General features: G+C 34.1%; 3 protein-coding genes across 5 annotated transcripts; 2 read left to right on the forward strand and 1 right to left on the reverse strand.

Annotated features, from left to right (window-relative positions):
- The first annotated feature begins 1,005 nt into the window (after positions 1-1,005).
- On the forward strand, positions 1,006-7,966 carry LOC133311413 (pumilio homolog 2-like). 2 transcript variants are annotated; one of them, XM_061512463.1, is made up of 10 exons: positions 1,006-2,280; positions 2,925-3,484; positions 3,563-4,453; positions 4,548-4,689; positions 4,839-4,946; positions 5,063-5,275; positions 5,352-5,462; positions 6,155-6,349; positions 6,832-7,006; positions 7,409-7,966. In XM_061512463.1, the coding sequence occupies exons 1-10, from the start codon at positions 1,651-1,653 to the stop codon at positions 7,444-7,446; spliced, it is 3,063 nt and encodes a 1,020-aa protein (XP_061368447.1). In that variant the 5' UTR covers positions 1,006-1,650; the 3' UTR covers positions 7,447-7,966. The 2 variants fall into 2 exon arrangements, with proteins under 2 accessions (XP_061368447.1, XP_061368446.1); XM_061512462.1 differs by having other exon boundaries at positions 2,925-4,453.
- Positions 7,967-18,922: 10,956 nt separating this feature from the next.
- On the forward strand, positions 18,923-21,456 carry LOC133311430 (transcription factor LUX-like). 2 transcript variants are annotated; one of them, XR_009751554.1, is made up of 3 exons: positions 18,923-19,874; positions 20,715-20,973; positions 21,056-21,456. XR_009751554.1 is itself a non-coding variant. In XM_061512484.1 (2 exons), exon 1 carries the CDS (start codon positions 18,938-18,940, stop codon positions 19,847-19,849), a length of 912 nt encoding a protein of 303 aa, XP_061368468.1. In that variant the 5' UTR covers positions 18,923-18,937; the 3' UTR covers positions 19,850-19,874; positions 20,715-21,456. The 2 variants fall into 2 exon arrangements, 1 of the variants encoding a protein (XP_061368468.1); XM_061512484.1 differs by having other exon boundaries at positions 20,715-21,456.
- A 999-nt stretch (positions 21,457-22,455) lies between these two features.
- Positions 22,456-24,420, reverse strand: LOC133311448 (pentatricopeptide repeat-containing protein At5g59600-like). Its single transcript, XM_061512503.1, has one exon. It carries the CDS (start codon positions 24,418-24,420, stop codon positions 22,768-22,770), a length of 1,653 nt encoding a protein of 550 aa, XP_061368487.1. The 3' UTR covers positions 22,456-22,767.
- Positions 24,421-24,995: the final 575 nt, after the last annotated feature.

The following is a 24,995-nucleotide window of genomic DNA, read 5'->3' on the forward strand; positions in this document are numbered from 1 at the left end:
AAAAAAATAATTTTTAAATTTATAACTATGTACTACCTATAATATATAATGTTAATTTATTATAGGAGAAACAAATTTCTCCTACTACATAATAGCTATATTTCCCTGTTGTAATTAATCAAAGTGGCCTTTCTTTGCAGGTGACCCCATTTAAGACCATTTAACTACGTGAGTAAAAGGTCAGCAGGTTCAGGTTGCGGTTACAAAATTAATTAGGAGTACCCTTGAAAGTCAATAAATCTAAGAACAATTGCTTTGAAATAGGAATTTAACCATTGCAGATCAATGCCCAAAAAAGAGAGAAATAAAAACTAAAGAAAAGGAAGTACAACTTTAAAAAATTATCTCCAGTCACAAATCTGGCATGCCTAGTATTAGTAATTGAAAAAAGTACTGTAATTTGAAATAAAATTATTTTTAGTGAGTTCAAAACGATATTATTTTAAATTATAAGATTAAAAAATTATAATAATAAAGACTAATATAATCCTGCAATATATTATAATTACAAAAATATTTTTATTTCCATCTTAAAAAAATATTATTTTGAGTTCACCGAAAATAACTTATTTTCAATTTACTGAACAAATCTTTTACCTTATTAATAACATATAATTCAAGGAAAAGAAGAAGGAAGAAACAAAATCTAAGAATACGTGTGAAAAGTGTAGCTAAGTAAGAAGTGAAAACTAAAACCTGCGGAACACAACACAGCATAACTGAACTGAGGAGAGAGTGGTAACTGGTGCGAAATTTACTGTACTTTGCCCGTTTTACTCACATAGCGAATCTAAGACGTGTCAGTTGGTCACAGATTCTTATTTTGGAACACGAGGCAAAAACGAAAATAACACACCACACTCTCTCTCTCTTTTGGCAGTGGCATTAGTCGGTTATCACTTGGTCAATTACCCCTAATGTTTAGGAAATACATAAAATATTCTGGATATTTCCGAGATTCAGAAAAAAAATGGTAACTTTGGAAACTTAAAAAAGAAAAGAAAAAAACCAAATAAATTTGGTGGGTTTGCTACTATCATCACTGTATTTAATCCTTCACGGAATGGAACAAAACCCTAATAAGGGTTCTTGTAAGAACCAATCGCCGCCGGATTGATCTCTAACATCTTTCCTCTCTTTTTGTTTTCCTTTTTGATCTTAGTGCACCATTATTCAACTCAGTGTATCCTCTTCCCTTGCCGTACTTTTTAATGTTAATTTTGTTCTTCTAGATATATATATATATATATATATATATATATATATATATATATATATATATTATCACATGGGAAAACATACCTTAGGAATTTGTTGTCAATAATTACGGAAACCAACTCTGAGAAACTTGGATTAAATTTTGCACTCTCGTTTATTGATTGATAGTTTTGTTTCAGCTTCAGGAATGACTTCGGTGCAGTTTTCATGAGGAAAGCTTAATCTTTTATTTTAATTTCTAGTAACTGCTAGTCAGAAATTTCTCTGAAGTTGCAGATATGGGGTATGGTCGTTTGGGCTCTTTGATGGGAAAAGTTTGAATCTTTGGGTTGTTTTTAGGATTAGGGTTTGATTTCTAGTGGAGGGTAGTGATCAGTTTTAGCTACAAGAGTTGATGATTAGAGTGTGATCATCAAGTTGAGATTTTGAAGAATGTTGTCTGAATTGGGAAGAAGACCGATGCTTGGCAGTAACGAGGGTTCTTATGGTGAAGAATTGGAGAAGGATATAGGGATGTTGCTTCGCGAGCAACGTCGATTGGAGGCTGATGATCGCGAGCGAGAACTCAATATTTTTAGGAGTGGATCAGCGCCTCCAACTGTGGAGGGTTCTTTGAATGCAGTTGGAGGGTTGTTCGGCGGCGGAGGCGGAGGCGGTGCCTTTTCGGAGTTTCAGGGGACTAAAGATGGGAATGGGTTTGCTTCTGAGGAAGAGCTTAGGTCTGATCCGGCTTATCTTTCATACTATTACTCCAATGTGAATTTGAATCCTCGGCTTCCACCTCCTTTGCTATCCAAGGAGGATTACAGGTTTCAACAAAGACTTAAAGGTGGAGCTTCGGTTTTGGGTGGAATTGGAGATAGGAGGAAAGTGAACAGGGCTGATGATAATGGTGGTAGATCATTGTTTTCGACCCCGCCTGGTTTTAACATGAGGAAGCAAGAGAGTGAGGTGGCTACTGAAAAAACAAGAGGCTCGGCTGAATGGGGTGGTGATGGACTGATTGGTTTGCCTAGCCTAGGGCTTAGGAGCAAACAAAAGAGTCTTGCAGAAATTTTCCAGGTGGCTTGCTTAACCGTGTGCTGTTAATTGATTCCTTGACTTTGTGCTGCATCTGATTTTTTTTTTTTTTACCCCTTGGATTGTATGATTTGGCGTTTTGTGTTTTTATTTTCATCTCTGACCCTTTATAACAGACTGGGTTCTGATATGGATCATACAGTTAATTGATGCATGTTTTGTGAGGTTGCATATGATCTTTGTTCATTTTATTTTACACTAAATATTGATTTTTATGTTCTGATGTGTGATCTTGTTCAAAAGTTTTGATTAATGGTTGTAATTTTTTAGGGAATTTAAGTTTTGATTAATGTAACCCTAAATGACATCAAGATGGCTTTTGGCTTTCGGTCTTGCAGCCTATGTTTTTGCTATATCTTTCAGTATCTGATGTATTCAGATATTTTTTTTTTCTTTATGCATTTTAAAATTTTTCATTGCAATGCATATTCTTTTTTCTTTACTTTTTCTTTTTTTTAAAGCTTCAGCGGGAGCTATATCGTGTAGCAATATTTACTTTGCTTGCTACTATCAATTGTTGACATTTTTGACTGAATTTATTATACATTTGCTTTGATCCTTTTCTTAGATTCCTTTATTTTTGCATTGTTTTTCTTTTATCCATGATTTAACCAGTAATTGTGCAGGATGATATGGGGCGTAATACCTCTGTCACAGGCCTTCCTTCTCGTCCAGCCAGTCAAAATGCATTTGATGAAAATGTTGATATCTTAAGCTCTGCTGAAGCAGAGTTGGCTCATGTGCTCCGTGATCCCACAGCCACTGATGCATTAAGATCAGGATCAAATATTCAAGGATTATCTGCAGCCCAAACTATTGGCCCGGCAGCTTCATATTCTTACGCTGCTGCGCTCGGATCTTCCTTGTCAAGAAGCACCACTCCTGATCCACAACTTGTTGCTAGGGCTCCCAGTCCTTGCCTCACACCTATTGGTGGTGGGAGAGTGGTTGCTTCTGACAAGAGGGGTATTGCCAGTCCCGATGCATTTAATGGTGTTTCATCTGGCATCAATGAGTCAGCAGATCTTGTGGCTGCATTGTCGGGTATGAACTTGTCAGCGGATGATGTGTTAGGTGGTGAAAACCATTTGCCATCACAGGTTGAATTAGACGTTGATAATCACCAGAGATATCTTTTTGGTATGCGAGGTCAAGATCATGGCAAGCAACATGCATATTTGAAGAAGTCTGAATCAGGGCACTTACAAAATTCAGGTAAGAGCAGCAGGAGTGGGTCAGACCTCAACAATCTGTCCTTGGATAGGCAGGTTGAGCTACAAAAGTCTACTGTTCCTTCCAATAACTCATATTTCAAAGGATCACCTACCTCCCATTTTAGTGGAGGCAGTTTGCCAGCTCAGTACCAGCCTTTAGATGGAACAAATTCATCATTTACTAACTATGGCTTGAGTGGGTATGGTGGAAATCCAGCATTGGCATCCTTGATGACTAACCAACTCGGCACTGGTAATCTGCCACCCCTTTTTGAAAATGTTGCTGCAGCATCAGCAATGGTAGCCCCTGGAATGGACTCAAGAATTCTTGGAGGTGGTTTGGCTTCTGGAGCCGCTGCTCCATCTGATGCGCATAGTCTTGGTAGGATGGGAAATCAAATTGCAGGTGGCGCTCTTCATTCTCCTTTTGTTGATCCCATGTATCTTCAGTACTTGAGGACATCTGAGTATGCTGCAGCAGCACAACTTGCTGCTCTTAATGACCCCTCTGTGGACAGGAACTACTTTGGTAATTCGTACATGAATTTAGTTGAGCTTCAGAAAGCTTATCTTGGGTCTATCCTCTCACCTCAGAAGTCCCAATACAATGTACCACTGGGTGGTAAATCAGGCAGCTCCAATAATCATGGTTATTATGGAAACCCTGCATATGGTGTTGGATTGTCTTACCCGGGAAGTCCAATGGCAACCTCTGTTATATCCACTTCTCCAGTTGGATCTGGAAGTCCTATTAGGCACAATGAACTGAATATGCGTTTTGCTTCTGGAATGAGAAATTTGGCTGGGGTCATGGGACCGTGGCATGTAGATACTGGGAACATGGATGAAGGATTTGCTTCTTCTCTGTTGGAAGAGTTCAAAAGCAATAAAACAAAGTGTTTTGAGCTGTCTGAAATTGCTGGTCATGTTGTTGAATTCAGGTATATTTTTTTTTTGTGTGTTGCTCTTTTGATGCTTCATTTGATGTTTGCCATCCTGAAGAATTAAATTCAATTAATTTACTATCATTGGCAGTGCGGATCAATATGGGAGCCGATTTATTCAACAAAAGCTTGAAACAGCAACTACAGAAGAAAAAAACATGGTTTATCAGGAAATCATGCCACATGCTCTTGCTTTGATGACTGATGTCTTTGGTAATTACGTGGTTCAAAAGGTAATTATTACTCTTCAATTTATTATTCTCTTCCATGGATTTTGATGACTGATGTCTTCGGTGATTACATGGTTCAAAAGGTAATTATGCTCTTCAATTTATTATTCTCTTTCGTGGATCTATTTTGAGCAATAGTTGGTATTTTGCAGTTTTTTGAGCATGGACTTGTATCCCAGAGAAGAGAATTGGCCAACAAGCTTCTTGGCCATGTTCTGACCCTTAGCCTTCAAATGTATGGTTGCCGGGTCATCCAGAAGGTATTACAACTTTGGGTGGCAGTGGTCGATATTTATGTGTTTCGGCTCTCTATATGTAATTTTCTGAGTATGTTATCATTGATTTTTTGTTCTTTCAATTATGTATACTTCATCAGGCTATCGAAGTTGTTGATCTCGATCAGAAGATAGAGATGGTTCAAGAACTTGATGGTAATATCATGCGCTGTGTCCGCGATCAGAATGGTAATCATGTCATTCAGAAGTGTATTGAATGTGTCCCTGAAGATGCAATCCATTTTATTGTCTCAACATTTTTTGATCAAGTTGTGACACTCTCAACCCATCCATATGGTTGCCGGGTCATACAGGTAAGATTTCTTCACTGCTTCCTTTTATTATGTACCTAAGATCATTTGTCATATAATAACACCTTCTACATGGCAGAGAGTACTGGAGCACTGCAAAGACCCTACAACACAGCAGAAAGCGATGGATGAGATTTTAGGAGCAGTTAGCATGTTAGCTCAGGATCAGTATGGCAACTACGTAGTTCAGGTTTATAGTTGTTTTTTTTTTCTGACTACTACAGTTTGGGCTTGTTGCCTGCAATTATTGCCATGGTAGTGAATTATGTTTTTACAGTTCTCGTGTTTTATTTGGTTTACTTGAGCATGGTTTTCTGCATGTGCATTCTTGGCTGCAATCAAGCATTTTTGAGAAATAGAGATGGAAGTTGTTTTTTATACTTTGGTTGAGTGTAGTCCCAACAATTCTCATGTCACAATGTGTTCTGAAATTATTCTCCTTTATTCTCCCAACAAGTTTTTCCTTTGGCAGGCTTCACAGTATTACATACAGAATTCTTCTTATCAATGAATGATATCAAGAAACCTTTCAACTAAAAACTTGTTTTCTTGTTTATGATTTTTATCTTCATTTATTACGGACGTCTTGGGAACACTTGTAAATCTTCGGGGATAATTGTTACTTATAATTCATTATCTTTAAAAATCTGTTGCTTTATGTTAGTATAACATCCTGTCCTATTTACTTTATGCTTCTAACATGGCATCCAAGGTTTGCTCTCTTTCTCATATGATATGGGGTTCTGTTCCCACTCTGCCCAATATTACGTTTCCTCCTAAACATGATACTGTTTGCTATTACTTTCTTTGGTATCCATGCAGTATGTCATTTATACTTGTGAGCTGATCTCTTGTTTTGGTTTCTTCTCCCCTTAATAACAGCATGTATTGGAACATGGGAAGCCTCACGAGCGTTCTACTATAATAAAGGAATTGGCAGGCAAGATAGTTCAAATGAGTCAACAGAAGTTTGCCTCCAATGTTGTGGAGAAATGTTTGACCTTTGGAGGTCCTTCTGAACGCCAATTACTAGTGAATGAGATGCTTGGTTCCACAGATGAAAATGAACCTCTACAGGTTTTTTAAACTTCCCCCTTCTAATATTTAGCCCCTTCCCATTCTTTATTCGAGGCAAATTAGAAAGCAATGCTGATATGCAGTGTCTTAGAAGTAGGTGACATTGGAAAAGTTGTTTTAGGTTTAATACAATCATATATGATCACAAATGATATCATTATTTTCAACCCTATTACATGAACTGGACTTATAGCATCTGTTTAACATTTTTATATTAAATATTTCCTTCACGTGTTTTAACAGAACCATGTCCTTTTGCATCTTTAGTCTTGAATTTCAGTCACCTTACTCTTTCGTTATCAAGCAGAGGGGAGGTTATATCTTCCCAATGATTCTTTCAATAGAATTGTGATTGTCAGTGTTGTGAATGCTTTAGCTAGTTAACTCTCACAACTTGTCTACCAGTTTGTCACTGGTTCAAAGAGGCTATTCCCTCTTAATATGTTTTGCAAAATGATAAATCAGATTCCTTTTGTATACAGGCGATGATGAAGGATCAATTTGCAAACTATGTGGTACAAAAGGTGCTGGAAACTTGTGATGACCAACAACGTGAGCTGATTCTTTCCCGAATTAAGGTTCATTTGAATGCATTGAAAAAGTACACATACGGAAAGCATATCGTCGCACGTGTAGAGAAACTTGTTGCTGCTGGAGGTATTTACTTCTTCTATGTTATTCCTCATTTTCATTCTCACTCGTTCTTATATGCTTCAGCATCCGTGTGCATGTTTTAGGAACACTTTTATTATCTGAATACATGCATGCATATGATAATCGCATGAAATGATTGCATACATAAGATATACGCAAAACACCAGCACATTTTGCTATTGCTTATTGTACCATTGAAGGGTGAATCCCATTTTATAAGGCTCCCCAACCTGTGAGGATATGGGTGAGGGCACGCAGCATGACCTTTGTATTTTTGCAAAGAGACACAAGGAGCAACATTACGTACCGTTGCTCCTCGTCGTCTACTGCTTATTATTGTTGAGTTGTTATTATATGTTTAGGTATTATATGTAGTTTGTCAACCGGTTATGTAATTTGTTGCAGAAAGGAGAATTGCTGCTCAGTCTTCTCAACCTGCTTAGGTGGCATAGAAAAATAATGTTGTTTGTACAGCTAACTGAGGATAGTGTGAGCTTCTTCTTCTCCCTCTTTCTCTCCTACGTCAAGAGGTTATGTTTACTATCTATCTCGAGATAGGTAATAGCCGTTTGGAAATAAAGTTGTCGGTTGTATTGCAGAACTGTACATTTTGTAGCTTTGAGGTTTATACATAGAAATTTAAGCGAAGATGAGAGGTTCAGATATTGAATACACCTGATGCCCCCTGCAGAGGAGATAAAATGACTATACAAGCCTTTTTATGGTGTAAAGATTATAAAATGGTGAGGTAGTTTCTAAGTTGACGCGACTGTACAAAATGGATGCAATGTGGAGAGCTGTTCTTGTTTAGGCGAGGGCAGATTTTTTTCTTTTCTTTTCTTTTTTAATCTTGTATGGTTATTGACTCTTTCCCCCTTTTAAGAGTATAATTTTTGTTGAAGTTTTTCTTTTTTGTTAAGAGTATAATTCATTTGTTTTGAATCCATGCCCTCTGTGTAACGCCGCCAGTAATGCTTGCTTAGCATAGCAAATACTACATGTCTTTTAAAATAATTGTTTTGTTAGATTTAGAAAAATCATTAAGTACTCTCAATGTTGAAAAAGTATAAGTTCATTTGCTACATTATCTCTCACTCCATTGATATTTTCTTATTCCACTTGATGGAGATACTAAAAACATAAGAATGAAGAAAGAAAAGAAGTAATTAATGTCTTGTTAGCTTTTAAAGTGACAAATTATTTGAAATACAATAAAATTTTTAAAAGTGAGAACTGTTTTTAATCGCAAACAGTAATACGACATGAGCCGCGATCGCCTGCAGCAGCAACAATGAAATGTTGAGACAATGAAGATACTTGAAGTAGGTGAAAGAGTATAATAGAGTAAATAAAAAAGATGTCCTCAATAGTATGAAAACATCATCGTTTTGAAGGAGAAATATCACAAATGGATGCCACTTAGGAGCGTTTGGTTGAAGATAAATTTTTATAAATAATAGAGAAATGTGATTAACAGGAAAATTGTTGGAATGTGAGTTTGGTAGGCAAATGTAAAAAAATTGTTTGGTTGGATAAAATTTTGATGGGGAAATTAGGTAACTTTTATAAAGTCTATATTTGAGTGTAGGTAAAATATAGATGGGAAAAATAATTGATATTACGAAAATAACCTTGTATTTAAAAAAAATTCAATCGATCATGCTACCCTTAACCCGTTAAAGAGGGGTATCCTTTGCAACCTCCAAATTAAAAAAAAAAAACGACAGATACATAGGTAGCAAAAGCACAATACCACATCTGAAAAGGAAAACTTTCGCCGGCTATTTGGACACAGATACATATACAAGTCAGTTTCATAGCAATATAATTTACGTAGCCAAATTTCCAAAATTGTTCAACCAAACCTAGTCACCTTATAATCTCACTTCACATTTTCCCATCTTTTTCATCAAAATCCTCCAACCAAACATTCCCTTAATTAATTTCACATGCATTTTTATATTCAAATGATTTTAACTTAGGCCTGCGGATGAGGGAAAACAAAACAGACGAATTTAACGGATGAATGATATAACAAATCATTTTTTTAGGAATTAATATAACAAATAATTTTTAATTTTTAATTTTGCTCCTATTATAAAAAAAATCCTAACCTTTTCCATATGTTACAGTCGTATCTTCAACGAACATCTAATAAACAACATTATCTACTTGTTCTGTTTATTTATTTATTATTTGAAAATTGATTAGGTTTTAGAATCGGCATCTCAGAAAGCAGCCAGAAGCCAAGTTGTGCATATAATAATGTAAGTCTTGATGCTAGCTTACACAGGCCATTGTTTTCCCGAAAAATTACAAGTCCGTCAGCACATTAAAATATTGAATATATTAATAAGTGTCGAAAGATGATTGCTATAAATTTGTTAGTGTGTTTAGTTTAAAAAGTTTTTTTTTTCAATAAGACTTTAAAAATACATACTTACACTGTTTATTTTTTTTTATCAGTATTATTAGTATTAAGGACTAATCATTTTTATATATAGTAAATTATATTATTGTTTGATTAATTTACTTATGTTTTCTTTAATAATTTGGTAATATAAAATCAATACTAATTAACTATTTTATTCTGACAAAAGTTGTTAAAATCATTATTTTTCAATCTTATTAAAATCGGCTCGGTCATTGACCCAGTTGAGGTACTGGGTCACTGGTTCAACCAGTGAGTCATTGATTTAATTGCATGACTCGGTAATTATATGCAATCTTATAATTTATATTAAAAAATTATAAACATACTCAAATATCTAAAAAAATAATAAAAATTTCAAATATTTTAATATAAAAATAATAAATCTTATATTATTATCCAATAAAGGATCAAATAAAAATATAGATCGTGATACGATGCTTTAGGTTCAGAAAATGACATCTCTAGTTATAAATCAAATCAAAATTTTTTGCATAGTGCATAATTGAGATAATATTAGTGTTGTAGGTACATAACTTATGTATGACAATAAGAAAAAAAAATCCAAATATGTCCATTATAATATATTTTTTTTGGACTAGGCCGGGTCACCGGTTAACTAACCGGGTTACCGATTTTTATTAAAATTGACCGGGTCAGACCGGGTCGCACCGGTTCTGATGCATGGCCGATCCGTTGCTTCAACCAGATCGATTATATAACCGGTTTACTGATTCACTTAGCCCTTTAAATTTGAAATGATTTTAGGACATTTTTGTTTATTAATAAGTGCCACAAAAATGATGACGTGGTAAGTTGATATAAATAATTAATAATGTATTTATATATACATGGAGCGGCGAAGGTTGTCCCTGTCCCGAATGGGTGATTGGTTGGGCGTCTTATGGTTCTGCCCCGCATGATTTATCATAGAAAAATAAAATAAAAAAGTGCATTCTGAAAACCAAAACGAAAATCAGTCCCCATCTTTAGTTGAATAATTCATCCAGCTGTGTACAACACTCTCTTCAAATTGATTCAACCACTCACTTTCTTTTGGCTTTAGGAACTTTCCCACATTCCAATTTGGCAATAAAGGGCCCTAAAAGTGTATTCACTTTGGTGGCATGGGATATTCTCATAGGACCACTTGTTATTTCTATGCACAAACAATGTATTGCTTTTCTTCCAATGACATTACAGTTTCGTTAGCTTTTATCTCACTTGCAATGTATCATTACAAACTTTGAAATTACCTAAATTTGCCTTTAAATTTTAATTAATATATTAAGAGTTTTTTTTTTTTACCGTTTTCCATTAAGTCGCAAACGAAATATATACATCACAAAACCTTGTTTGTCTATTCACCAAAAAAAAAAAAAAAACCTTGTTTGTCTATTATTAATTTTTGAACGTTGATTAATTTACTTTTAAATTGATTTTTTTTATAATTTTTAAAGCATTCAAAATTAAAAAAATAATATAATATAATCTGAAAAAATATATCAGGGGCTAGTTATGATATTGATTTTGAGGTGAAAAATCCAATCCATCAAAATCTTATTAAAAATAGACACCCATAGTTATTTGTATTTATAAATCTATTCAATTCAAAAACAAATTGAAAATAAAAGTTATTTAATTTAACAAAAAATTATTTTTCATTTAAAAAGACATAATTTTATGGGAAAAAATCTTTTTGTTTTTGTTACGTAATTTTTTTATCACACTCATATAAAAGTGAGTGAATCCCATTAAAAATATAAGAAGGAAAAAATTAGTGGGATCCACTAACTTTTATATAAGTGTGGCAGATAAATTTTTTCTGCAGCAAAAAAAAAAAAATTAAACCCTAAATTTATATTATTTTAAATAAAAAATATATTTTATGATTAAAGAGACTCGTCACACAATGAAAATCATTCCACGAGAGGGTGATAGATTATTGGTGATTTTTTTTTAATTTAAATATTAAGTAACATTTTTAATTTCACTTAAAATAACACACTTTAAAAGGATAAATACTTTCCCAAATAAAAAAATTGATTTTTTTTTTGTTTTGACTAGATTAATTTTCGATTTTAATTTTAAACTGGACTGAATTTTAAAAAACAATTCAATTTAAACTGGCCTGAATTTGCTCATGTGCGCACCACAAGTATGTACATGTATATTTTATTTATAATTTCACCATACTATCAATATTTATACATTTACTTCTTATGTACTTATAAAATTGCCATATAACTTATAATTGTTTATGAAAAAGTACATTTGAGTGAATAAAGATTGTTTAGTAAACATTTAATTGAAAGATAAAATAAAAATGGGAAATCTTAACTTGAATTAAAATATATAAAAGATTGTTACATTACACAAAATATTTTTAATAATCTGAATTTAAAACTAGCTTGAGTACTAATCATGATATGACTTATCGAATGAAAGATATACTAATTTGAATGATTTATTATTAAGTTTATCATTTACATTTATTTCCTGCCTACAAAAACAAGGCAAACAAAAAATATTAAAAACGCAAAATTCATGTAATTTATACCGCTTAAATTAAATCTAAATACCAAATTATGGTAGTTTAATTATTGTCAAAGAATTAAACATGTGAGGGTAAGAACATGTATTTGATTTTCTCCGATACTATTTTTAGAAGAGATTTAAAGTCTTAATCTAAAGATCTGCTCCGAATCGAACTAGTTGGGAAGGAATGAATCAGTTGAAATATCTCAAAAAAATGATAATTAAATTTAAATTTAATACTAAATTGAAGAAATATTAAAATATAAATATTCATAAAATGAAATGATATTACTGTTATCTTGAAAGTGGATTCTGTTCAATCCAAAACCTTAGCAGTCCACGTTGTCGTTCTTTTTCATCCTTCCCAAAAGACAAAAAAAAAATAGGGTTTTACTTTTCTCATGTTGTAGGAGAGAAGTTATCTCATGTTGTGAGATAAATTAAGTGGAGCCCATCAATTTTAAAAAAAAGAAAAAGAAAAGAAAAGAGATACACGTCTTTTTATGTGAGTGTAAAATGAGAGAGTAATCTTATTCAACATAACAGTATAATTTCCCAAAAAAATAACGCACTTTAGAATGAGGTTACATAAGTTAGCCGTAAGTCTATCTCATTAATCTCCAGCTTTGGCAAAAAAACAATGTTCTGCACCAAAATCAAATCGTGGGTGTCAAATTTCTATATGAAAGAAGATAGATTTTTCTGACTCACAAACATCGTGGGACCCATCAAATTTAAAAAAAAAAAAAAACTATCAAGTAGGGGGTGGACTAATAAAAGTCGTTTTGTGATAACATTTTTTTAGCTTTAATCTCTAAAGTCATATAGTTTGTGGCAATCTTATTAAAATCGACCCGGTCATTGACCCGGTCGAGGTGCTGAGTTATTGAGTTACTGGTTCAACCAGTGGGTCTCTGGTTCAACTGCATGACTAGATAATTATATGTAATTTTATAATTTACATTAAAAAATTATAAACATACTCAAATATCTAAGCAAAAATGACAAAAAATTCAAATATTTTAATATAAAAAATAATAAATCACATATTATTATACAATAAAGGATCAAACAAAAATATAATGATCGTGATACGGAGCTTTAGGTTCAGAAAATGACATTTTTTTTTTTTGAAGTTACATGGAATCGAACACAGCTACACACACTAAACACACTCCCTATTACACACACCCACACCACTAGGCTAGCCCTAGTGGATAGAAAATGACATCTCTAACTATAAATCAAATCAAAATTTTCTGCATAGTGCATAATTGAGATAATATTAGTATTGTAGGTACATAACTTATGTAAGTCAATAAGCAAAAAAATATATTTAAATATGTCCATTATGATTTTTTTTTTAAATTTGAATTTTTTTTGGGACCAGGCCGGGTCACCGATTAACCGACCGAGTCTCACCAGTTCTGATGCATGGCCGGTCCGTTCCTTGAACCGGACCGGTTATATGACTGATTTACCGGTTCCCGAGTCGACTCAGTCGGGTTGGTTCAGTTTTAATAACACTGGTTTGTGGACTGAATTGAGAATAAATCACGGATCAAATTTTTTTCTTTATTAAAATATCCAACATTTAAAATTAAAATTATAAATTAAAATATTTATAGGTATAAAATAAATAAAAAATAAAACATAATAAAAAAGGGAGTCGGTTATATTGCTTATCACTTTAATCATTTTACTCTTATTGCTTTTTTCCCGCTGTTACATTATATTAAAATCAAAAGTTTCAAATATCATAAAATTAAACAAAAATAAATTGTTATACTAGCGGGTCCCACATATTTATATATATGTTATTCATGTCACTTATCTTCTTTTTTATATACATCAAAATTTAAAAAAATGTTACACTCTTATCTTACATCTATTTTCTCTCTCTTCATTTTTTTTTTTCTACCTAAAAAACTGTAAATTTTCATTTTTTTAAGGTCGAGCCTTTCCCCCCCTTGACCACCGGCTCTCCATCATTCTATTCAATAATAATGGCGGGTGTTTTGCTACAGAAATGATTCAAGCTCACACTTAAAGGCGTTATAATCAAAATTGATTATGGTTTTAAGCAGGGAGAATATGAAGCATTTTTTGTTGGTATCATACATTAATGATGGTCATTTTGTCACACGTATGATAAAAGACAATATAAAGCTCCCACACTAAAGAGGCATAATCAAATTTAGATCATGATTTTGAGTAGCAATTGAACCTATAGAAATTGTTTATATTTAGTAGAATCTGAAACAAGTCCATGTTTAAGCCTCAATAACTAGTTATAAATGATAAAAGTCCAAGCAATAAGCGAGAGGATACATTAATGACGACTGATCCAACTCATTGTTGCTAATTAATTAGTCACCACCAAATTGCTTTTACTGATACCATGTTTTGTCCCAGGTTTTGATAAAGTAGCTTCCGTTTTCTTACATAAAAATTAACTATAGAGTTTAGAGTTTATATATATATATATATATAGATAGGATATCTTACACCGGTGTAAGAGTTAGAAGTCTTACATTCAATCTTCAACATTGATCCACTTGTATCCAATGACTCACATTACTAAAAAATTAGAGCCCTTAGATATAAATGGAATCAATGGACAAAATTAAGAGTATAACTTACCCTGGTGTAAAATGATCCTGACCCATATATATATAGTAAAATGTGTGTCATTTTAAAGAGCGTAAAATTGTGTTATTTTAAGTGAGAGAAAGAGATAAATCATGGAGAAAAGAGATTGGACAAAAAAATTTAAAGAAAATTTTAAATATATTAAAATACAAAAAACATAAAAAAAATTAACTTAATATAAAAAAAAGTAATCAAGTCAACTAAACTGTTACAATAGAATATTTTGGGTCCTCAACAAAAATTACGGGCATCAATTTAATCTTTTAAGAAAAAAAAAGTCTACTCTAATCCCTAAGAATTTAAAAATAGATCCAGATAATCAAAATTATGGTCCTCAGAAATTCAAAAAGATCCACGTTAATCTCTCAAAAGAACTAACATATGTCTATTTTGGAGTTTAAAGGGATCACGAGTCAATTTTTTTTTAAGAGATTAAATTAGGTCATGTAATTTTTGTTGATGAATATATTCTTTTTTTCCAAAAAAAATTTGTGTATGCACTTGCACACGCTTGCAAGTACACAGGTCTGCCATTGGGTGTGAGTCTCATTTTTTTGTGAGAGTGAAATGACATAAGTTGTGTCATTTAAAAGGATAAACATTTTTTCCATATATATATATATATATAATAACTTCTACAACTATTTTAAACTACCTTGGCAAGTAAAAACATATTTAAAATAGTAGAAATATAAAAATTAAATCAGTAACTTTTTTAAATCACAAAAAATTATTTAAAATTTTAGTATTACTTGATATGTTGCAGTAAAAAAGTTGAGATGATTATACAAAGATTTTTTTAACAAATTTTTATTGAAAAAATCACATCATTAAAATTTTCACCTATACTGGAAGTATTACTAAGTAATAAAAAATTTCAATGTAAATATTGTTTAATAATAAATATTTTCATTCCAAAACATAATAAGAAGTGAGGACTTCAATATTTTTTTATATAGAACCACCTCCTAAACGATAATTGGAAAAATAATTCACATTTTTTAATACATAAATAATTTAGATTTTACTTGCATAAGTATATATCTGTATGCAAATATTATTTTATCAAAAATATTTAATTAAGAAAATTAATATTTTAAGTAGAATTTTTTTAAGAGAGTGTTAAATATTTATACCACCAAAGATGTTGATCGATTGGTAAGGAATTGTTACAACTTAATTAATAATCTTGACTTTGAGTCATTGGGAACACAACTGTATTTAAACTTGGTAAGAAGAGTTTTACCGTTTCATGTAGAGCTGGCAAGGGCAGGGAGTGATCGCCGGTGCGAAAGGGTACGGACAATGAGCGGCTCATGCCAAATCTTGCAGCTTGGGGGATTATGAATGAATCGAATCAACACCCGAAATAGAGGGATTCCAGAGATTGTGCTGGTATGGGACGGTACAGTTAGGAATGACTTATAAGAATTAATTGGTACCACCTATACTAACAAGATGCATCTACTTTTCGGTAGCCAGGATCGGAAGAACTCCACAATTAAGCGTGCTTGACTTGGAGCAATTCTGGGATGTGTGACCTCCTGGGAAGTTTTCCTGGGAAGTGTGCGAGTGAGAATAAAGCATACTGAAAAGTCTCGTGTTAGTGTATGGGGACAGTCATTGATTCTTGCAAGTGGCCGGGCGTTACAAGAATGTGCATAGTTATCAGTATCATACGATACACGATACAATTTGTATGATACGATATGATTAACAAGCACAACAATACATATCGTGGGGTGTATCAAAAATGAGTTTGTATCGGACGATACAATATTATATCGTGTATCATATGATACAAAAATTAAATCAATTTTTTTAATTTGTAATATATAAAAAATTGATTTATGATTAAATTAAAAAATATAAAAAATTATTAATAATAAGGAAAAGAAAATAAATATTAATTTGTGATTTAAACTATAAAATTCATCTAAAAAATATGTATAATAAAGGAATTAATTAAATAAATATTTTTAATTTATTTTTATTATATTTTTCTTTTTAACAATTTGATATGATTATAAAAAATGAGCAAAATGCCATATGATGATTTAACAACCTAACGGTCAAATTCAACTCGAATAGGACAAATTGAATAATAAAAAAAACTTTTGATTTATACAGGCTTTATGACCCTAATTCACATGAACTAGGGTTTAGTGGAAATGTGATGACCCATTTTGACAATTACAATAATGAGTTTATTTTGCCATTTTGGTATGGTGTTGCAATTTTGAATTTTGGAGAAGGAGTGCTATTATTCGCGAATCGAATGTGGTGACTGGTGACATTATTATTCCATGCCGGTTGCATTGCAAATTTCGTTTGTGGGTTGAGATTTTGCTACTGTATAAGGAAAATCGAATACGTAATGGCTGGTATTGTAGAAAAATCAAATACCCCAGTTAGGGGTCCTCTTTGCCGGGCCAGATTGGGTCTCGTCAATTTTTATAACACTGTTCAATATAAATAACAAAATTACTTGAAAATGTACTCATCACTTAAACCTACTTATGTCATTAATTAACTTGAATATCAGAATACATAGCAGTGTGAGAATGCCTTGTAGGTATTCACTTCCGCATGTTTCGTATGAATCCTTGAAAAAACATAACACCGAACTTGTAAAGGAGATCAGACAACCATCATCCTCTTGGACCAAAATACTTAAGAATATCTTCATCAAATATACGTGACCCGTCTAAATTTCTTGAGCTAATCGATTTCTGTTTTGGAAGTTGAGTTTAAGTGAATTGTTTTTGGTTTAGTTATGAAATATAAAAAAGTGAATAGAAACATTAGAAAAATGTATTAAGTTTTTACATCTGAAAATCTAATTCATAACTAAACAAACATTTAAAACTAGTATTTTAAAAATAATCGTAGTTAGCCACATAAAATCTAAGTCTCATTTAAAACTTTGGCTTATTTTTTTGACCATTTCTATTTTGGTAAGACATCATGCATCTCATCACTGTCACTGCTACATGTATTGTTGTATATGAACATATCTTATTGTTGATTGAGCGCATCCAGAGCTGCTAATAATTATTCTGGATAGTATTGAGCGTAGAGAATTTTTCTTTTTTTTTTGATGGTTTCTCTTTGGTAGGACAATCTGTATCTCATCACTTTTGTTGTTGTATGCCTTGCTTTATATTAAAATAATCAATTATAGAGTACATAACTATTTTTTATTTGCATAATAATTGATGTTTCTTAATTGCAAAGTTTTTTTTTGTCGTAGATATATTATTTACAAAGTTCTATGTAAGTGTTGTAGCTTTTTTACCTCCCTAGATAACGATTAAGCGATGACAAACGCTGACAAAATTTTTGATCTTCTTTCTCCGTGCATCGCACGAGTACTGCACTAGTTGTTAATAAAAAGGAAAATATTATATTTATAAAAATTTTGTTTAAAAATTATTACAAACTAAATTATATATTTTGAAGAGTACATATATAATTTAGTTCGTAAATAAAAAATTTATAAATATAATCATATTCAACAAAAAAAAAAAATGAAGAAAGTAAAATGATTTGAAGATAGTACGGATAAGTCTAAATTAAATTTTTAAATAAATTTAAACAACGAAAATAAAGGTTGAGTGTATTCATTAAGACGTTAATATACAAAAGTAAAGTAGACATATTGGGTACACCAGAATCTTTATAAACGAAGATGAATGCTTTCCTTTTGGTGAGACCGCAATTCTGACAAGGCACAGGCTAGTGTTTCTTACGAAGCGAGTGAGATAATAGATGAAATAAAACATACAAGGAAGAAAGATAGATATTTAGAGGATCAAAAATATCTGGCTAAGTCGTCCACGTTGGCACCACCCCAACACCCTTATGGAATAAGATATTGCACTTTTTTCTCCTTTTTCACAATTTCCTCCAAATTATATTATTATTATTCAGGTTTGAGACCAAAAACTTGCCACTATCAATAATTTCATTCATTTTCCTTATTATCTTTCGCTTCCTTCATCACTTTCCTGTTCGCCCAAACACACCCACCGCCAAATCTTCACCAAATATCAACACAACAGGTCGTGTTTCGTTTTCGTGATTCCATCAAACTCTGCATCTTTCATCTTCGTCTATCCAATTCCATCTTTCATCTTCATCTCATTCAATTATTCATTCATTCATTCCTTCCTCTTTCGACTTTTTTGGATCCAAATCCAATACCCAAACCGTTTCAGATATCTCTAACAAACTAATGACAGTTTGGGGGGTCTGAGGAGGAGAGAGAAAAAGAAAGGCACAGTTATTCTGTTTTAAACGGTTACAACTGAATGGGGGAAGAGGTTAAGATGAGTGACTACGATGAAGAACGGGTCATGGAGTGGGAGATGGGCCTCCCCACGGCCCATGATCTCACCCCTCTTTCTCAGCTCTTGATCCCGCCGGAGCTCGCTTCCGCCTTCAGCATCTCGCCGGAGCCCCACCGCACACTCCTCGATGTTAACCGCGCCTCTCGCAACACCCTCTCCACTCTTCGCGGCGGCCACCAGGCCTTCTCCTCCAACAACAACCACCTCGACGACGACGATGAGGAGGAGGAAGAAGACACCGATCGTGACGGGTCGGGCTCCGATCCCAGGAAACACCGGAAGATCGATTGCGCGGCGGAGGAAGCGGATTCGGCCCTGCGGACGGAGAACTCCGGCGACCGGACTGCCGTGAAGAGGCCTCGGCTGGTGTGGACCCCGCAACTGCACAAACGGTTCGTGGACGTGGTGGCGCACCTCGGGATCAAGAACGCGGTTCCGAAAACGATTATGCAGCTGATGAACGTCGAAGGGTTGACCCGCGAAAATGTGGCTAGCCACCTTCAGAAGTATCGTCTTTACTTGAAGAGGATGCAAGGTCTCTCCAACGATGGTCCTTCTTCCTCGGATCAGCTTTTTGCATCAACCCCTGTTCCACAGAGCTTGCATGAGTCTGGTGCTGCTGTAAGTGCCCATTCTCATGGAAATAATGGGCACCTTCCACTTCCAATTCCAATGCCTTATCCCCCTCCTATGATGTCAATGCCTGTCATTGGGATGCCACATGGCCATGGTCATCGCCATGGCCATGGCCACATGGGGATCCCAATGGGCACTTCTTCTGCCACTTCCCCTTATCATTCCTTCGACTCTCATCCATATAACAACATGTTGCAGCAAAGGGATTGGACTCACCTTGCTCCTAATGATAAATAAACTCCCACGTTTCTTCTCACTAAAGGTGAGCCACCATTATATTTTCATATGGGAACTCTCAAAAAATATTTTTTTTAAATAAACATAATTATGTATATGTGATTGATTTAGTGATTGAGGTTGTGGCTTCTTCAAACAGATTACTGTTTGAGTAACTTACTCACTCACTTACTCCTGCATTATACTGAAAATCTGATTATGGTAGACTCTGTTATTTGTTTATTATGTCTTGCAATGGAACAAATTTAATGTTCTGTTTTCTATTTCTTTGTTAATATGGCTTGCTAATTATGTCATAAGTAGGATGTGCAATAAGCATGTTTCTTTGTTCTGTCGTTGAGTACAATATGCTGAGGTGCTGAATGATTATGAGATCAACTCAAAGCAAATTATTGGTGGGTCACTTTGATGCTGTCATTCACTATTTCATCTTTTTCCCCACCTACCTTCAACAAGTTATCCATCTCTCTTAAACGAGGTGAAATGATGCACTAGCTTTATGTTGTCATCCTTAGATGGTAAAGGTGAATATCGCCGTCATTGAATAGATGTGCATATTCAGTTGCTTTTATATATGTATCTTCTGATCCAAAATGTGTTTTGGTCTTTTTTTAAAATGATTTTTGACGGTAATCTTTGCTGTCTAATGCAGAAAACATCTCTCATTAGACCTTCTTGTGATACTTTCGTTTTCTGTTAGGAGGGTAGATATGTATATGTGCATTTGAATTTCCGTCATCATTGCCATGATTCTTCAACATTGTCAGTTGTTAAGGCTAATTGATTGTATTTTTAATGCCCTCATATTTCCTATTTTAAGGCAGCAGAAAAATAATGTATTTTGTGTGTGATGCCTCTTTTGTAGACTCAAACGTTTAGCTATTGGTCGTGACTTTAGAAAGTCTGGGAAGTAGCTGCATTGATCTCCCTGAACTTCTCACAAACGGATTCTTGAGGAAGTATATGAAGACTTTATGGAGCTAAATTACAGTTTGAATCAGTAATAGGTACCATGTGGGCAGATTTACAAACTTCTTGGCACTTTTCTCTAATTCCTGTCACCTAATTGTAGGAGGAGAATTCTGGCATGTTTCTTCTGGTCAACCTAGACAGCTGATTCTAAAGTAAACTCTAAACTAGTTCTTGATTCATAAATCATAAGTGCTATTACATTGTGTAATCCTGAACATTTACCCTCTTTTTCAGAACCATTGCAAAATTGAATAAAAGAGAGACTGAACAACAGTCAGCAAACATTTTGTGCCCTGCCCTGGCATTAAATGTATTCCTATATCTTAAAGCTCTTCGTTTATTATTTTATTTGAAATAGATGTTTCATTTTCTTAAATTGGGGTGCTGTTGGTTCTCAGGTTAGGTTAGAAATGTTACTGAGGGAGTGGAACGGGGATTTGTATTTTGTATATATAGAGGTTTAATTGACCAAGTTGAATCACGAACACATACACAACACCAACCTTGATATTTCTAGGTTTACCTATAACACTTATTCATTGGTCTCTGTTTTTCTGAAAGAGATTAAACTAGACTTGCGGTCTTTTTTTTCTTTTCTTTTTTTCTTGGTGGTCTTGGACAGATATCAACCATTCCAAGGTTTACTTGGTTTAGAGAGTATGCACTCTAACGAGTAGAGGCACAAATATATTTTGATCGAGCTAAATAGGAGCTTGATGAAGATCGATCTACAGAGTTTGTAAAATTTACTTTGTTTTTCTTCTTGGGCAACGTATTACTATTTAATTACACTCTTATTGAACCCGTTCCTCTTGTGGATAAGGCTTTTGTTTAAGTTTGCACAATCCTTAATAATGCCTTGCTAATTGAATTTCTTAAACGGATATAATAAAAGTTGCTAAAAGATTCAAAGCACAAGGATAGCTGGTTGGAGGTCAATTAAAGGAAACTTGAATGGACTAAAAAGAAAAGCATCTAATGCCAGCATTCTCCTTTAAATAAATAAAAGAATAATGGGGTTTGTGGAATCGATCGCAAAGGCGCAATTGCCCTTAATGGATAAGTTTCTTGGAGAAAAATATAAAGTTTTAGGCTCTCCGAGATATTTCGTATATATAATAAGGGTTTGCAAATTCTTATGTTGCATGAAAAGGAATAAATCTTTGGTACTACTATTATATCAAAGATTCAGTACATCTCACTAATAAAAATATTATATGTCAATCAAAATTCTTCCTTCTCTGTCAAATTCTTTCTTTCTCCTTTAACGTATAATGCTTCAATTGGTGGATGCATTGAATTAGGTGCGACACATGCATTTAAGATTTATTCAACGAGAAGATAAAGTTTTTGTACCAAGAGAGAAAGAGTGGGGCCCACTTCGAAAAAAAATAAAAAAATAGAAAAATTATTGGTGCAACAAGTGAGAGTGATAAGATAAAAGACTTTTCATGCGATATGAGAAATGTTTTTTCCATATAATAAATGGACACAAGTCTTTTTCGCCAGAAATGGTAGAAGCTTTGGTGAAGAATGAAGCAAATTATTCGTTTTATGTATAAGAACATAACTTTTCTCGCGCTGCTTCCCTTTGTTGCTAGTATTTGGTATGCAAATGAAGAATTAGCACCATGTGCTGCCTCAGCAACCTTTGCGGTTTTTGTCTAAAACTCTAAATTAGAATACATAATTAAGATTTGGTTCCCGAGAGATGCAGGCACATATGATAAATAAAGATATTCTTTAGGTCCAATGGTGCCTCCCAAAAGGGTACTGAACTGTTGCCTGATGAGGAGAAGGAAACAATACATCCAAAATTGTTTCTAGAGGTTTGCCACCATCTTCGTTTTGAAGATGCAAAACCCGTGGCTTCTAGCTACCGACAGAAATGTAGCAAATTGCAAAGGAACCTCCAGCTCGAAAGAATCATTTACTTACCTATAATATTATACATTATCTATCCAACTCAATCCTTGTAATTTTCTGAGTTTTCCCTTCTTCATCATTTTCTTGATCCTCTCAACCTTTCCCCATTTTCCAGCATCGGCATATAGGCTGGACAATAGAAGACGGTTCCCAGCACTCTCGGGCTCTAATTCCAACAAATGCTTAGCAGCCACTTCTGCAAGCTCCACATGCCCATGATTTCTACAAGCAGCAAGTAATGCACCCCACACAAATAAATCAGGTTCAACAGGCATTGTCTTGATCATGCAATATGCTTCGTCGAGATTCCCTGCTCGACCAAGAAGATCCACCATGCATGCATAATGCTCCAGTCTTGGCTGAATATTGTATTTTTCTTGCATAGTCTTGAATAGCCTATGCCCAAGTTCAATATCTCCAGCATGGCTACATGCGGTGAGAGCTGCCGTGAAAGTTAAATGATCCAGCTTGGCTCCCCCTTCCATCTCCATCTGATTGAAGAGCTCTATAGCTTCCTCGCAATAACCATGATTCGCATGACCAAAAATGATAGAGTTCCATGTAACTGTGTTCTTGTCTGGCATCTTACAAAACAGAGTCCTCGCTTCAGCAATGAACCCACATTTTGCATACATATCAACCAGAGCACTCCTTACATATACATCTTCCTCCACCCCAATCACCAGCGCGTAGCCATGAATCTCCTTCCCAATCCTCACTCTTGCTGCAGTAGCACAAGCAGGAATAAGGGCGCTGATAGTAGCTGAAGTTGGACAAAACCCATGACGCAACATTTGCTTAAACGTATCAAATGCTTCATCCTTACGAAAGTTCTGCACAAAACCAGATATAACAGAAGTCCATGATATCACATCAGGCTCAACACCATCTGCAATCATCAACCTAAAAATCTCAGATGCCATTGCTTGTTCACCTTTTTGTGAAAACCCATATATCAAAGTGTTCCAAGTTACTACATTTGGATTGACACCCATCAACTTCATAATTTCCACCAAATCCAGTGCCTTATTTACAAGGCCATGTTGAACATACCCAGAAACAACAGCATTTAGAGCCACTAAATCTTTCACAGTCATTCCATCAAACACCTTACGTGCATCTTCGACTCTCGCGCACTTAGAGTACATAACAATCAAAGCACTAGACACAAAAGCATCTAGGTGGAAGGAACACTTCAAAATTAAGCCATGTATTTTCTCTCCCATGATCCGGTCACCGATGTGGCCACAAGCTTTGAGAACGCTTGGAATCACAAATACGTTGTCGGACTTCAGCTCTTGGGTTGTTTGCATCTCAGAGAACACGGCCAGAGCGTGCTCATAGAAGCCGCAGCGAGCACAAGTGCCAATAAGTGCTATCCAGCGGCGAACATTTGTTCTGGGAATTTTGTCGAACAGTTTTCGCGCAAGGGATAGTTGACCACAGCGCGCGTACAAGGCCACGAGATTGGATGCAATGACGTTGAAACGAGCCAAGCCGCTGGTGATTAGGTGCGCGTGAAGTTTCTTGCCATGTTGCAACGCTCGATCGCGAGCGTATATCTCGACGAGTTCAGCATAGCCTTCGAGTCCTGACCGGAACAACCGATGGCAGATGATGGCATTTGTCGCGGGAATCTTAACAAATGTAGTGCTTCTGATGAGACCATGCATAACAGTAAGTAACTGAACTGCAAGAAACCAGTACCAAGTTAGTATGGCATAAATAAAACGAGCAAGCTAATATGATAACCTATGCTGAGATGGGACACGACACTTAATAGAAGTTATATTTCGAGAGTTAAAACATGTTTTACGTTTTGATATTAAATAATATTTTAATATATATAATATAATTTATATTTAATATATATAACCGTCCGTATTTTATTAATTTTTTATATCAAATTTTATAATAGAAAAAAATTAATTTATAAATTATTTTTTTATGTTTAGTTAATAAAATAAAATTAAGACCTAAAAAAACGTGTTAGATGTGTGTTAAAGCATTGATTGCATGTCGAAAAAAGTTGACTGCGTATCGGAAAAATATGTCGGAATGTATCGGAGAATTGACTACATGTTCCAAATTGTTGATAGCATATCGGAACGTGTCGGTGTTCGACAAATATTTTTTACAAAAATTTGTGTGTCCGTGCTTTGATAACTAAGTTTTGTTCTTACAATGTCTTCAACAATGACACTCCGTAATGTTCAAAATTTTAAACTGCACTGATTAAATCGTTTTT

This window comes from Gastrolobium bilobum, unplaced genomic scaffold (genome assembly GCF_033153095.1).
Source record: "Gastrolobium bilobum isolate Gb01-03AN ecotype WA unplaced genomic scaffold, APGP_CSIRO_Gbil_v1 utg14925, whole genome shotgun sequence".
Classification (NCBI taxonomy): domain Eukaryota; kingdom Viridiplantae; phylum Streptophyta; class Magnoliopsida; order Fabales; family Fabaceae; genus Gastrolobium; species Gastrolobium bilobum.